We start from the raw sequence: 16,972 nt of genomic DNA on the forward strand, positions 1-16,972 counted from the left end.
TTGTTCGAGCTTAAAAAGATTCAAAGGGATTTTTATTATTTTTTAATTATCTTTACTTTCAATTTCTCACTAATCTGAGTTGCAAGCTTCCACTCTACTAAGGGCCTAAGGGTTCCAAATGACACGGCTCCTCTATTTCAAAGATTTGTCTTGGCAAGCTGTTTTTAGTTCAAAAAGCTTTTTCTTTTTAATACAATTTTTTATGAAAATAGTTGAATAACCTTTTAAAAATTTAATTTTGACGTAGAACTACGTCTTTGTCGACTATACTGGGGTGCAAATCAAAAAATATGTGTGGTGAAGGAGTGATAGGTTTTGAACGCTTGTAACTTTGTCATTTATAGATGAAATTAACATCCAAAAACGCCAATCGATAGGATATTACATTACGAACCTGTTGAAATAAATATGTTTCCAATTTTTCTGTAATTAAACTTTTGAAAATGTAAAATGATAATTTTATCACTGATTTCATGAAATAAGCTTATTTCCCAAACCCAGTCATCATAAACGAATACCACTTGGTTGCACATCATTTTGCTTGAACCTGAAAAGATATAAATCAGCGCTGCTCTCATGCCACTGCTCATTACCGCTTCGGACGGCGTGGCACTAGGTCCTGCATCAAGCAGGACTAGGTTAGCGGCTAAAGGTGGATCACAGCGTATCCACCACAATTAGGAATGAGACTTGAAAAAACGTGCATGTAAAAAGTAAAGTATTTCTGGGAAACATATAAATTGTTATTTTGAGTAAATATTCAATAAAACAATATAAATTTTTAATGTTTCATGGTATTAAATATTCCAAAAGTATTTTTAATTATTAAAATGAAAGAAATACTTTTTGAGATATTTCAACTTTCAAAACATTTTTTCTACAACTACATAACTGATAGAGCTAAGCTTAATAGTTTCATTGGGATGACAACTGATCTGAGTAATCGCTTCATACCCAGTTTAAGCGCAAGTTGTACTTACCTAAGGAACCCTTATTTCCGAGAAAGAGCCCTAGGATGGACTGGTGTTCAAGACGAGAAATTTAGATGATTAAAATCTCTACTGTCAGACATCACAAAACTTCGGTACTATTCGACGAGTTCTTTGGATAAGATGTAGCAGTATTCTATTCTAACGGTATTATCAGATTTGTTTCTCGTACTCTTACAAAAATAGAGAAAACTTAAGACAGTTAAAAATGTCTCAAGACGAATTTCAACAAAAGGTCAAAATGTTTTTTATTATTCATGAGCTTTTTAATTAAAAAAAAAAATATAAAAAAAATCGGGCCAAAAATTTTAAGATATATAAGTTTTTAACATTTTATTTTTAATTCATACTTGAAATTGCTGTATATGTTTGTATATTTTTCCCAGAAAGAAGTGCCATTTTTGAGCTACATTTGTTTTTGAAAAATTAAAAAGTATTTTTTTTTTTGGAAATTTACTTGATCCAAAATTGACTGAATTTCAGCAAAAATGTTATTCATTGACCATAACAAACAATTATGCAAAGTTTCATGCAAATCGTAGAAGGTCGAGTTTTTCCGATTCGTCATTTGGCGTGTAAATACTCTTTTGCCTTTCCTCTTTTTATTTTTGACCCACTAAAAGTGATAGGACCTTTTGTCCATTAGTCCATTTGTGAGCATTCGACCTTTTGTCCCTAATCATTTCATTTGACCTTTTTTTTTCCATTTAGATCTATATCTTTTCGACCTTTTGTCCCTTTAAATTTCATTCGACCTTTTGTCTATTCAAATTTCCGTCGTCCGTTTTTATCATTCGACGTTTTTTTCTAAAACCATTTTTCATTTTCAAATAATTAAAACCATTCAGATACACAATTTTTACTCATATCATGATGATTTTCTCTATTTGATCTTTTTCAAGAAAAATGGAATTATTCACTAAATGTTGCATGATATGTTTCATGATACCTTCATCATATTAATATGCTGTGATATTTTTCAACGCATTTTTTCATATTTGAGTTATGAGTTTTCAATTGTTTATTTTCGAAGTTCAGTTGAAAATTTTCTGTTTTGATATCGGTTTGCACTTTACACAATTTTTACATTACCTCCTTAAATTGACTAAAAGTTACTCTTTCTAACGTTATACCTATTTAAAAGCTACGGCTATGTACATTGCATCGAAGCACTTGATAATAGAATTAGGTTGAAGTTTTGATTTTGAATGGGGGAAAAATGAGCTTCTTCAAATATTTTTTACACTTTCCACAACCTGACCATTGAATGAGATTAAATCTTTTGTCTAGAACGGTGGAAAAAATCATAATAATTGCAACAGTTGACTTGTGTTTGATTCATCACATCGTTTTATGAGTGCGAGTGACCGAGATGGTGGCCACCGAGAGGATGAAAGTACGGCCCATACGGTGGGTACGGCACGGCATGTGGATAGAGAAGGCTGCTGGCATATGATCCTGGACCAAATGACCCTCCATTCGGAGGAGGCACCGTCGGGCTGTTTACGTCCAAACCGGGATTTTGCTTTTTCCATTTAGTACGACGATTTTGAAACCAGATTTTTACCTGTTGAATGTGAAGGCGTTAAAAAATACTCATAAATTGGAATGATTTAACAATTAATGTTAATAACGGGTGTTCAATAAAAAATGAGAATGATTTCAGTGCCGTCCAGCGCTCTTGTGAGAGCATCGTGACTAAGTTGCGTCGTACGGCTGACTCCAATGTTCATTGACGTTTTTTTGAAGAATAAACATTATGTTTTTTTTTTAAATACTGTTACTGATTTTTTTTACTGGCTATATGACTGAAAAAATTCTCATTTTTTATTGAACACCCGTTACTCTCACAACAAACATTTAATGCTGAATAAAAGCTTATACAGACAAAAACACCTTATTTTACAATAAAAAAGGGGCTTATACAGGTTGTAATCAACTTAAATTGTTTGTTGGGATGTTTTTTTTAAATCATGTAAATTACCTGTGTCTCTGTAAGGCTTAAACTTAGTGCTAAATTCAGTCTCTCGCATACCGATAGATATCGGGTTGTTTTAAATTTGTTCTCTAAGGAAACAAGTTGTTCGTATGTGAATGCGGTTCGTGCCCTGTAAAAGAATAAAGAGTTTGTTGATACATTATGTTTAGTTCTATTGTTTGAAGCTTGGATATTATGGCAGATTGGAGTGGGCTATACATAGCATAGCATAGTTCACCTCACAGAATGATTTTTGTTCAAGATTGTAGGAATAACAAAAAAAAATCCGCATATTTGGGAGTCTGATTATGGATAAATTAAACTCAAATGTACATAAAATTTACTCAAACATTGTTATAATTTGTTCAATTTTGAATGAAAAATACTAGTTCCCTATTTTTTAATTCCCCGTGTTTTCACTGATCTAAGGTTAACTATACCGAGGGGCAAACCACTTGAATAATTGCATATACGACTCGTGAAATTTGTTGAAGCGAAGCTGTTAGCAATCGAAGCAAGCCTCGACATTTATACTTAATTGTAAACGTCTTAAGGGGGTATTCCCGATCTTTTTTTTCAAAAAATCAAATTTTTTTTTTCACGTTTTTTTGTACTTTAGACTATATACTTTCATCCCCCCAAGCCGTTTTCCGATCAGCGAATTCGGTGTCCAGGCATAGCTGACTAATGGTAAGAACCCCCAAATGGTTTTAACTAAAGTCAAAACTTTAAACGCGTTTTTCTCGAAACCACATTTTTTTTATCAGGCGAAGATTTTTCTCAGAAACTATAAGAGATATTGACTTGAATCTTTGCGCATTTTGTTCCTTATTAAATTCTTTGGAGCTTCTCCCACTTTCAGCCAAAAATATTAACATTTAACATTGTTTGAAGCACCTTAAAGTTGCAAAAAAGCGGGCTAAAAATCGCCTGTTTTTTCATATGGCCGCCATTTTGTTAATTTGCAAGATTTTTTGCTGGCAACGGGAGAAGCTCCAGAGAATCTTATGCAGATTATTAATTTCATCACGAAATCTGTTTCAGATGAACCGTTCCAGAGAAAAGTCTTCGCCCGTCCAGGCGTTTGCAGCGAACAGGGGTCTGTTTGTCGCCATTTTGTGACGTCAATAATGTCTTTTTTTATGTCGAAAAAAATTTATTTGTAAACTTTAATGTTCAATAAACAAGAATCCCAAAGAGTTAGGCGCATTACTGTTAATTTTCCTTGAAAAAAATTAATTGAAAAACAGGCCGAAAAAAGGCAAAAGATTGGGAATACCCCCTTAAATAAAATTAGTTCTTCTCTAACCACTACCAAAGACAGACGTCTTTAGCTACTCTCTACAGGTTATGGGCCTGTCGTGAAAGAAGATAGAAAAATGAGTACAAGTTCGAATTCCAACGGAGTTTCTCAAGGCGGTTCCTCAAGTATTCCTCCCATCGAGAGGTTTACTGGACGGGACAACTGGTCCTCAGGGAAGTTCACAGCGAAAACTTTTCTTCAGCTGGAAGGAGTCTGGGATGCAGTGAAGCCGAAGCAGAAACCAGACGGTTCATTCGAACCGATGGATGTGCAGAAGGATCTGCGAGCGCGGTTGAAACTGATCCTGCTTCTCGATCTGCTAATCTATGTGCACATTGAGGACGCGGAATCGGCCGAAGCTGCATGGACCAAGTTGGAAATAACATTCGAGGACAAAGGCCTTTCTCGGCAGATCGGTTTGCTCCACAAGCTCAACAAGTCCGATCTAGATTCGTGTGGATCAATGGAAGAATACGTGAACCAGGTAATTTCGACAGCGCACCAGCTGAACGGCATCGCATTCAAGCTTCCGGCTCTCTGGATTAGCATGATCTTGTTGGCTGGCCTCCCGGACGATTACCGACCCATGATTATGGCCTTGGAAAACTCTGGAGTTGCCATAACCGGCGATTTTGTCAAGACCAAACATCTTCAAGAGCAAACGTTGCTAGGCAGCAAGAAAAACAACCAGGCCTTTGCAACCAAGAAACGGCATGAAACAAACTCGAAGCACATGAAGCAGTCTACTTCATCCAAGGGCCCGAAATGCAGAAAATGTGTTCGGTACGGACACATCGCCAGGGACTGCAAGGATTCAAGGAAAGGTGAAACATTTTGAACGGTGCTATCTACGTTTGGCAAGAAGGATGCGAACGACTGGATTTTCGATTCTGCGGCGTATGTACATATGACGAGCAATCGAGAGCTCCTCACAAATCTGGATCAAGCAGAGGGTAAGGTTGTTGCAGCTAACGATGGCATGATGGATATCGTTGCCTGTGGAACGGCAAATCTTCGATCGGTGTGCAGGGATGCTCTAGATAACGTTGCAGTGAGTGACGTGCAGGTTATTCCTGGGTTGACGGCGAATCTTCTCTCGGTCAGTAGAATCGTGCAGAAGGGGTATTCCGTAACTTTCAACAACGATGGCTGCAAAGTGCACAACGCAAACGACGAGCTGGTGGCAACCGGGAGCCACTCCAACAATCAATTCAAGCTGGACCAGGCGGCGAATAACACACAGGTTTTGTCGTGTAATGCTGCTGGAAGTCTCGATCTCTGGCACAAACGCATGGGTCATCTTGGTGTCGGAAATTTCAAGAAGCTTGCTTATGGCCTTGCGACAGGGATTACACTGAATGTTGAAGCTAGCGCTGCAGACTGTCGGGTTTGCCCTATGGGAAACCAGTCGAAATTGGCGTTTGTAGAAAGAGGGCATCCGACACGAGACGACCAACGATTACACTACCGAGCAAAACGGACATCCAATCTCCGATGAATCGAGCGACTTCCATGGTTTCCCCGTTGACGATAGCACTGGTGGACCGAGCGACAACGACGGTCTAGTGGCATTACTATCTGGCATGGATGGCGAATTCAGAGACGACCCCGTTTCTCATCAAGAAGCATTGGCTCGTGACGATAGCAATGCGTGAAAGCGTGCTATGCAAGAGGAGTTAGACGCACTGGTGGACAATAACACCTGGACCCTCACCAAGCTACCGAAGGGAAGGAAGGCATTCAAGTGCAAATGGGTGTACAAAACAAAACGTGATGCTGCAGGAGGAGTTCAAAGACTACTCACAGCGAAAGGGGGTAGACTACGATGAAACGTATGCTCCCGTTGTTCGCTATAGTTCGCTGCAATACCTTTTCGCCCTGGCTGTCAAGCACAACCTCACGATCGACCAGATGGATGCAGTGACGGCTTTCCTGCAGGGTGACCTCGACTGCCCCCATGCTTCGCTGATGGAAGAAGGAAGACCGAGGTGTGCAAGCTGAACAAGGCGTTGTACGGCTTGAAGCAGTCCAGCCGAGATGCGGCTCTGCGGCGATTTGGCCTGGTTTCAACGCAATACGATCCTTGCGTCTACGTCTGCATTAAAAATGGCAAAATTCTTATTGTTGCTATTTATGTAGACGATTTAATGATATTCAGCAACGACGAGACATGGAAAAATATGCTGAAGCAACAGTTATGCAACACTTTCCGGTTGAAAGATCTTGGACCTGCGAAACACTAACTTGGGATCCGGATCGGCAGAACAACTGACACGATAACGTTGGATCAAGAAGCCTACATCGAAACGATTTTGAAGCGGTTCAACATGGATCGGTGCAAACCAGTGAAGGTACCGATGAACACTAGCGAGAAACTTTCCAAGGATGAGAGCCCGATGGATGACGAGGAATCTGCTGCTACATATGAAGGATGTTCCGTATCAGGAAGCTGTCGGGTGTCTTATGTATTTGGTGCAAAGCACTCGACCGGACATACTGTTCGCCGTAAATACCCCTAGCCGGTTCAACAATAATCCAGGTATCAAGCACTGGAATGCGGTGAAGCATGTTCTGCGTTACTTACGTGGAACCTCAAACTTGAAGTTGGTCTACAACAAGCATGCCGATTCAAGCATAGTCGGCTACTGCAACGCGGATTGGGGATCCGATCCGGACGAACGTAAGTCAACCAGCGGCAACGTTTTCATGGATCAAGGCGACGCTATTTAGTGGTCATGCAAGAAGCAACCTACGGTTGCGCTATCGACGTGTGAGGTGGAATATATGTCCGTTTCGGCTGCGGTACAGGAAGCGTCCTGGTGGCGAGAACTTTCTGAGAAGAAGGTGACAACCAAAGCTGCATTGCAATCGCCAAGAGTGGTGGTTATAATCCTCTCACGAAGCATATCGACATACGCCATCACTACATCAGGGACGATTTGGATCGTGGTGTGGTGAAACTGGTTTACGTTGGCACGGAGGAGCAGATCGCTGATGGATTAACCAAACCATTGCAGAGGACGATGTTTGAAGAGAGCCGTACGATGATGGGAATCTCTGCGGCTTGACGAGGAGTGTTGAAGCGAAGCTGTTAGCAATTGAAGCAAGCCTTGACATTTATACTTAATTGTAAACGTCTTAAATAAAATTAGTTCTTCTCTAACCACTACCAAAGACAGACGTCTTTAGCTACTCTCTACAAAAATTACTCACAATACGTTGAAATTGCACCAACGCGTTTCAAAAATATATGACAGTGCATCAATAGTAACGATAGTTGGTAACACATCATTAGGAATTACATTGTCAAACCGCTAAGACGTGTTATATAGTTATAGATATAGTTATAGTTATAGTTATAGTTATAGTTATATTTGTAACTTGATGATCCAAGAATTTTTTTCAGTATGAATGAACTTATGTTCAGTGTCGAAAAAAAATCCTATATTTTAAGATTTTCAATTCACACTTAGCCCAATTGTCAAAAGCATCGAAATCCACGATGAATAACCCGAATTTATCTACCTATGGTGAGATCTGACCCGTCTTACTTGTTTGAATTCCGATAAAAATGCTCAAGTAAGCATTCAGTAATAATCTGTAATCCGCTTCTTGTAGCTCTTGAATCACGAACCACTCACGTTGGTGAAGTTTGAAAATTTTATAGAGGTTCTAAAGCATTCTACAAGTTTAAATCATAGTATGCAGAACCCTCACAAAACCAAAATGTTTACTTGGGTTGTGATCTGCATTGAACTGTTTACTGTAATGTTTATATTCGGTGAATAATTCAAGTAAGTGTGTGTTTTTTTCCTAATGTGCTATGGAGTCATCTCGTTTGTTTTTAGGAGGCCAGAACTGGAAACCAGAAGAAGATGAGTTGTACAAACTAATTATTGACATATGGTCTGAACACAAGTAGTATTGCAAGTTTTATCAGCATTCTTTAAATCCAAATCATGGGCAATAAGGTTATGATAAAAACAAATTAGTTATTTAGGAAGTTGGCTTTCTCAAATGTGGAAATAATCCTCAGGATATTTATTTCCATGATGACCATCAACTGCTCCAGATAGATAAAAATGATTGAAAATTAAATTGAGGGATGCTATAAACTAGAATAGGTTGATCATGAATATAGCGTACAAAATATTGATGAAAATTAATATTAACACACAAGTTTGAGGAGTCATGTACAAATCAAGATTATTCAGTTTATATTTGCATTACAATAAAAGCAGGTTTGAGAAAGAAATTTAAACGAATGGGCAGGCCTGGGTTCAATCCCAGTCAGCGCCGCCGGGATGTTCTGAAGCATAACATCTCTGATCACGCCTTCCTTCGAAAGGGCAGTAAAGCCGTTGGTCCCCGGTTCATGAGTTGGGCGTTCCCCAAGCTCGGAACATATCCGAGTGTGACCTATATGGGTCTGGGAACTTAATATGTCCCACTATGAGCTTATATTTAAGTTCTCATGTAATTTAATAAGTTTTGACCCATGACAGAAACTGGAATTTACCTGGAACATATCCGGTTGGGGCCAATGTGTTCCTCAATACTTGTTATGATAATCATTGAACTTGTTTTTGAATTCTAATTTGATTTAAAGTGTAGCATGATGGACTTTGGCCCATGCCAGAAACTGGACAATTACACGGGCGTACCTGGAAAATGTCCGGAAGTGTCAAATGTGGTCCTGCGAACTTTATATAACTACAATTAAACTTGGTTTTAAATTCTCATGGGATTTGAAGTGTCGCATGATGTTCTTTGGCCCATGTCAGAGACTCGTCACTTTCCCGGGGGTACCCGGAACATGTCCGGATTTTTACCAATGTGATCCTTTAACCATTTTTGTAGTCCTTTGTTACTATGTCGACTATACCTGCGAGAAGTTGGCCGTGACCACCCACGCTGTAGCTTGAGCCATACCGAACAACTCAGGACCAAGCAGTAGTAAAAGTAAGCAATCTCTGTGAATGTGGACAAGGCGCCAAGACGCCGATCACATTATTTGGTCTTTTGATGAGCATCGTGGAGTCAGATCTGAGCTGTACGATTTCCTTCGGGCTCGAGGTAGACTACCTAATGTTCCAGTTCGGCATATTTTAGCTAGAGGTGATCTGGACTTTATGAAACTCATATATGTTTACTTTATTATTTTTATTATATTAACCTTATATTGTATGTTTGATTAACTTTGTGTTTAGTTTGTATTTTTTACGCGTGGGTTTTTTTTTTGTTTTTTTTTTTAATGTTTTCAAGATGAATACCAATAAGTTCATATTTTAGGATTGATTAAATATTTGTATCGTAAACCACATTTTGAACCTCCTTCTCCCTTTTCCCATCCAAAAAATTGTAAATCTCCACTAACCTCGAGACAGTTCCTTTAACTTTAATTATAAGACATTAATAATGTACAACAAAAATGATGACTCGGCTCTGTTAAGTTTATTCGATTGAGCCTGTACAAATAAAGTTATTGATAAAAAAGTAGTTAAAGGGAAAGACACTTTCGGGGCAAGTCAATAGGATTCCAGGGGAAGTCAAAAAGAGTTTTCAAAATAAATTGCAAGAATCTCACGGCAGCAGAAAGTTCTGGAGGTGGTTAGAAGAAGCTTCTGAAGGAACCGAGGATTTGAAAGCAAATACTTTCTCTTGCATTTTGAGACTACTACAGACATTTTTATGGGGGGTTTTGAACACAAAATTTATTTTTCAGTATTTATCATATACAAATATTAAGTGAAAAATGGGCCATATCAATTAACAGTTAAATTGTTTAAATTGTTGCACAGTAAACTTTTCCGAACTTGATATTGCAGGAAACGTCGAGTTAGGGAGGATATCGAGCTACGGAAGTAAATTTTGGAAACTAGGCAAAGTGATCGAAGTATCCTGGATTTCCATCAAGTTAGGGGGAATATAGAGTTAGGGAGCGATAGAATAAGAGAGAGTTGACTGTATAAAAAGTGAAAAGTGACTCACATTTAGTATAAATCAATAATTGGCAGCCTCTAAATCAAAATTTCGATTAAAAGTAAACAACGGCAGAAAAAAACGTGAACAAAATTCACGACAGTAGGAACAAAAATTAAAAATTAAAAAAAAAAAACTGGAGATTTGTATCGCATGGTTCAATCTTTATATATGCCCACATTAGTGCCATATCCTATACATACTTTTTTCTGACTGCTATGAAACACTTTCTACAATTTCTTTCAACCTTTTTTTTTGCATTCAATACGAACTTCCACATTCTCTGCACAAACTTCTCTGTCACACAAGCCAATTATCCCACTTACCCCCTAGTTCCACTTCCCCCAGTGCAGTGTACCTTACCAATATTCGACTAAATGCTTGTGAAAAGTTAACGAAATTAATCACGCAATCTTACCTCCTAGGCTTAGAACTATTCCCCTGCGATTTTCCGTCACCAGACCGACTGCTAGTGCCGTCCTTTTTCGAGTCAGTCTCACTGGCGTGGTCATCGATGTCGCTGCCCATCGTGTCGTCGCCCATGTCCTCTTGTTCGAGGTCGTTCATATCTTTCACTGCCGTGGTGCATGTTCCGATTCAACGGGTCACGGCAAGCGGAACAAATCCAGTGGAATCCGTGAAGATGAAGAAGGGACACCGAAAAAGAGCGAGAGAAATAACGGAAAAGAAAAATCAGTAAACAGATCATTAATTAATTTCACGCTTCAACAGCGCGTGGCATCGTCATCAACATCATCATCATCATCAGGCGGCTCAACGAGCGACATTATTGTCGTTGTGTTGTGTTTCCTTTTTCAAGTGAAAAGGAAGCAGCTTTGAAAAGATTATTATTTATGGCAATTATTTTATGATTTCATCACCGTCGTTATCATTTTCGCGCGTTCGCTGATGGCGCGTTCCGAGACCCTGCGCCTGCGAGCCGTCTATCAAGTTTGTCGTGTTCAAAGTCATCGGCAATGTGTACCGACCGACAACGAATGGGAGCAGCATTATAAATAAATTCCCCAACATTTTATTATCATAGCAAACATATCAATTCCTTCAGGCCGGTGCCTGACGGGAGGGGAGAAAGCGTGCTAAGCAGCCGGTGTTGAACGGGTTATACGTACACTGTAGCCATACAGCTACAGTTGTATGGTGAACAAGACAAAACTGTTAACAAAGTTATGCTTCCTCTTTCGTCGTTCAATGATGTAGATATCTTGAAGATGAGTTGGTTCTGAAATCAAGACGGTAAGGGCGATGATACCATCTTGTTTCTTTGAATTGTAGGAAGATGGTATATACACAGCTAAAAAAAAGTAGTGTAAATTTACGTGACTATGATGCACATAAATGGAGCGTCATATAACATACAAGTTTAGATTATAGATCGTGTAAATTTATGAGACATGTCGTGCAATATTCCATATATTGTATGCAACTGTCCTCTTTTGTTTGCAACATTTCTTGAAAGCTGCTAGTTTACGTGAAAAGGAAGTTTAGATGTATGAATGTTTGCATGCATGGATGCCAGTAAAATTCAGAATTTTTTGGTGTGTATACTACCACAGGCGATATGCTAAACTAGGCATGTGAGATAAAAAATATATTTTCCAATCTAACGCGAAGTGAGTTCTACAGCATTGTCGAACAACGGTGATAAGTTGACTATATGATAGTAGATGCCAATTGATAATGGATGTTGTTATCTCAAAATTGGTGAATATCCATATGGGACTGATATGCGATTATAGGAAGTGCAATACACCGTTCGAAAAATTCATGTAAATTTCTGCGAGATATAGCGCACATAAAATTAACGTCAGATTTGGCATAAATTTACGCCATATTTCGTGTAAAATTAAGCGCAATATCGCATGAACTATCAATATTGTATGCAAGCTTGTAAACGATTTCGCTGTTTATGCGATAGTTAAAATTCAGAATTTTTTTCTGTGTAGGGTTATCTCAAAATCGACTGTGTCTGAAGACGTCTAGGTCAATCAAGAGGATGCATATTTAAAGTAAACCATTTGGTTTTCTGATTTATACTCTCCTGGATTTGGAAGACATTTGTATGTGGGTCAACTGAGGTTTTTTTCTTTCTAGTTACATGTTTTGAAGTATAATGCCACTAAACCTTACTATATGTACTATTTATATCGCCAATTTATGTGCTGCTTAATCATATTTATGCCGCGGATACACTTGTATGACAAACTATGAGTATTACCATTATTTGTATAATGAAACTTATGCTCATCCATGTTCACACTTACATAGTAGGTTGGTTAAATATTGCACTTTGTCAAGAAACCTGGGAGCTCACCCTCCAAATGATAGCTAAGGGTTTTAGAAACAAACTTTTGTATGACGGCAACTTTGAGAAATGTTGCTTAGAGGTCGTTCCGAAGAGATTTTTGAAAAAAGTCCATTTTTCATAGCTGACATCGAAAAAACTATTTTTAATTCTTCAAATTTCATTAAACCAAACCTGTTCGTACACGAAGAAATCTTCAGCGCTATCTTTATGTCAATTGCATCGTAATTCGCCAATATTCGAATTAGATCGATATCGAATCCATCTTCGTTGCTCAATTTGACAGTAGCCTCCTACATTTGCGGGACAACGTACTTCCTATGGAGCAACTATAAAAGGCATCGACGAAGCAGTGGAAGTTCTCACCGTCTGTTGTGCTCAAACAAACTTCAATAGTTGTGTATTGAATTGTAGTTGATGAATTATAATAATCTTTTATAGTTTTATTTTAATGAAGCGATTATAGATTAGATTAAATTATTTCGAACAATTTGTGACAGTTCAGTGTAGAAATTACTTACCTGCATGATCCATGATTATGTGCACCTGAAAAGAAAAACTTACCTCAACCTGAAGACGTTTGCTGAGAAAAGTGTACTCACCTGAAATTTTACCTGTGCTGCTCTCGCTGATATTATCATCTGGTCCTTCAGACCGGATGAGCGTCGACACTCCGTTCATTCAAAAACGTGTTTTTTTCAGTGGACCTTTCCCCATATTGTGCCTGTGTTCTGAAAGAAGTTCAATTCATTGGACTGTGAAAGATTATCCACTATCTTCAACCTCATCTTCTGCTACAGCGGTGCTGCTGATTTTATTATTACAAGGCACTGAATTGCCTTACTTAAGGTAATTATATATCCAAGCTCTTAAACTTCCTCTCGTTTGGGTTACCTGGTCCTGTTCTCCAGTCTTCGGAACGTCGGATCAAGGCACTCAAGGTGCGCTTACGTTGCCTCCAAACAACATTCTCACTTATCCATACCATCATGGACGAGTTCAACGTGGATACTGATGTCCACCAGTGGATACTGATACTGATCCAGTGCGACTGGAGCATCTCTCGACAATCTGGATGGATTTCAATAAAATCCAATCGGAATTGGAATCGCTAAACGAAGTGGGCTTAGAGCAGCAGTTTAAATCACGCGGTGAATTCGAGTCTGCGTATTATAAAGTGAAAGGCTTTCTCCTCGCCAACAATAAAACTCCAGTAATACCGTGCTCACCTATTTCTCAATCAGCTGGCCATATCCTTCTTCCGCTTCACACGTGCGACTCCCCGACGTCAAGCTCCCTGTATTCAACGGAAACATCGACAATTGGTTAAACTTTCATGATCTCTTTATCTCGTTGGTACACTCATCTGCTGATCTCTCAAACATACATTAAAAATATTATTTGCGATCAGCCTTAGCGATCATCCACTGTGAAAAAGCCAACCACTCGTCACCTTGCTAGTCATGGCGCAGCTCATCTCAACACTCGAAAGTGCCTAATGTGCAGTGATCACCATCATGCAGCTCATCATTTTCGAACCTGAGCGTGGGGGAGAAAGAGAAAGAAGTACGACGTCATCAGCTTTGCCGCAACTGTCTGCGGAAGGAACACGTAGTGAAGTATTGTTCTTCATCCAGTACCTGTCGGATACCGCAGCCGTCATCATACTCAACTATGCGCCAACGATGGTTCAAATTCGGGAAAACCGAAACCGGAGCCATCAACCGTCAACCACTCTCCTTTAACAGATCAGCAATCTAGCCCCACCGTCTCAGCAACAGCAATCGATCCAGCCAGCTACGCTTCAGCAGGACAGAGCAGTAAAAGGGTTCTGCTAGCCACAGTAGTAGTCATCTTGGTCGACGATACCGGAGTTAAACACGCTGCACGAGCACTTTTGGATTCGGGCAGCGAGCAATGGTTGGAATAGGTCGGTCATCCACTCAGGCTCGACAATTTATTTCCACCATTCGTTCTCGCACCTCCGATTTCGTCGCTACTGTAGAATTTCTCGTTCTTTATTTGCCGTCCACGTCCATCGACATAACGTCGTGGAAAATTCCTCCGGAACTGCAGCTCGCTGATCCAACATTCTATCAAGCCAATCCTGTCGACCTCATTTTGGGTGCTGAAGTGTTTTTCGACATATTCAAATCGTCGGACAGAGTTAAACTACCTGAATTGATGGAAAGATTCTGGTCATTGGAAGAAGCTGTTGCATTTTCAGCAAACCGTCTCTAGCAATTCCAAAGGGCGCTATATCGTTCGCCTTCCACTGAAGGAAGATATATTGATCAACCTGGGCGACAACCGCAATACAGCAATCTGGCGCTTCCATCTGCTACAACGACGACTGACTCGTGACGAAGGCCTAAGTAAACAATACTGTGAGTTTGTGGATGAATACTACAATCTCGGTCACATGGAACGAGTGCAGAACCACGAGAATTTACCGGTACCGTGGTTTTTTTTTTACTTTTTATTTGTTTCAAATTCAAAATAAATTACATTTCATTTTAACCTAGGTGCTTCAGTTACTACAGTTACTTACCAGTCTTAATTGTTATGATATATAGCTAAGTGTTTTTACATTGTTCCTGTCTTGGCAATTCAGTATTTTAAACAGGTTTTTTAAACCTGCATGTCAGGAGAACAATTGATATCTTAAAACTAAAAACTAAAACTAAATCTTATCTAAGTATAAAGGGAATTAATCGTTGCAATTGAGGATTGCAACGATTTTTGCCTGAAATTATTAATTATTTTGTTGGACATTAGTTCTAAAGTCTCAACATTCGAAATTCTATGTACTTCGGTAGTACTATACCAACGAGGCAACCTCAAAATCATTTTCAGAACTTTGTTCTGAATCCTTTGAAGTGCTTTTTTCCTGGTAGTGCAACAACAAGACCATATTGGCACATCGTAAAGCATAGCCGGTCTAAAAACATGTTTAAATATTAGAAGTTTATTCGTTCAGGCAAAGTTTGGATTTCCTGTTTATAAGAGGATACAAACATTTTATATATTTGTTACATTTGGCTTCAATGCCCTCAATGTGATCTTTAAAAGTTAATTTTTGGTCAAGTATTAATCCAAGATATTTCACTTGGTTTGAACAGGAAATTGGAACGCCGTTCATAGTGACTATGTGACTACTACTAGGTTTCAAAAAGGAAGCTCTAGGCTTATGTGGAAATATTATAAGTTGAGTTTTGGAAGCGTTGGGAGAAATCTTCCATTTTTGTAAATAAGAAGAGAAAATATCTAAACTTTTCTGCAGTTTGCTCCACGAAGACTTCTTAGATTTGGAATTTTGATAATTTACCTGCAGAGTTCTGTCAGTTACATAATTTTGAACTAATTTCATAATGTAAAGTGGAAAATTAAACTTTTTCAATTGAGCAATCAAACCTTCATGCCAAACACTGTAGAATGCTTCTTCTATGTCTAGAAGAGCAACTCCAGTTGAGTGGCCTTCAGATTTGTTTGAACGAATAAAATTGGTAACTCTTAAGAGTTGATGAGTAGTTGAATGCCCATGGCGAAATCCAAACTACTCATCTGCAAAAATTGAGTTCGTATTGATGTGAAGCATCATTCTATTCAAAATTATCTTTTCAAAAAGTTACTTATTGAAGAAAGCAAACTTATTGGGCGGTAGCTAGAAGCTTCAGCTGGATTTTTATCCGGCTTCAAAATTGGAACAACTTTTGCATTTTTCTATTTATCAGGAAAGTATGCCAAATGGAAACATCTGTTAAATAATTTTACCAAGAAAGACAAGGTACTCTCTGGGAGTTTTTTGATGAGGATATAGAAAATTCCATCATCACCTGGAGCTTTCATATTATGAAACTTTTTAGTTATATACCTTACTTCGTCCAAATCAGTCCCCCAGGAATCATCAAAAATATTTTCCCGAGAGAAAATATTCAGAAAATCCCGAGCAACCTGATTCTCAATAGGACTAGTAAGACCCAAACTGAAATTATGGGAACTCTTGAATTGCTTAGCAAGTTTCTGAGCTTTTCCAAATTTGTGATCAAAATTTTACCCTCTTCTTTAAGCGCTGGAATTGGCTTTTGAGGTTTTTTTTTCAAAATTTTTGTGAGTTTCCAAAAGGGTTTGGAACTCGGGTCTAATTTAGAAACATTATTTTCAAAAGTTTTGTTCCTCAGGGCAGAGAATCGCTTTTTAATTTGTTTTTGCAAATCCCGTCAGATAACTTTCATGGCTGGATCGTGTGTTCTTTGATATTGTCTCCTACGGACATTTTTAAGACGGATCAAGAGCTGAAGATCGTCGTCTATTATAATTGAATCGAATTTAACCACGCATGTTGGTACTGAGGCAGCTCTTGCTTCAACTATAGAAGTAGTCAGAGATTCAAGAGC

At 38.7% G+C, this 16,972-nt stretch overlaps 1 protein-coding gene across 1 annotated transcript in view; it reads right to left on the minus strand.

The window, feature by feature from the left end:
• Positions 1 to 2,044: 2,044 nt before the first annotated feature.
• The window catches only part of slou (slouch), a 111,572-nt gene continuing 96,644 nt past the window's right edge, over positions 2,045 to 16,972 (minus strand). The window contains exons 3-5 of the mRNA XM_065238727.1: positions 10,671 to 10,827; positions 2,974 to 3,097; positions 2,045 to 2,556 (exon numbers count right to left, since the gene is read on the minus strand). Of these exons, the coding sequence (XP_065094799.1) occupies positions 2,341 to 2,556; positions 2,974 to 3,097; positions 10,671 to 10,827 (497 nt within the window). The 3' untranslated portion in view covers positions 2,045 to 2,340. The remainder of the gene's footprint in view (positions 2,557 to 2,973; positions 3,098 to 10,670; positions 10,828 to 16,972) is intronic.

Source organism: Ochlerotatus camptorhynchus, unplaced genomic scaffold (assembly GCF_037179485.1).
Source record: "Ochlerotatus camptorhynchus isolate MF236.1 unplaced genomic scaffold, CSIRO-AGI_Acam_v1.1 ptg000922l, whole genome shotgun sequence".
In the NCBI taxonomy this organism is placed as follows: domain Eukaryota; kingdom Metazoa; phylum Arthropoda; class Insecta; order Diptera; family Culicidae; genus Ochlerotatus; species Ochlerotatus camptorhynchus.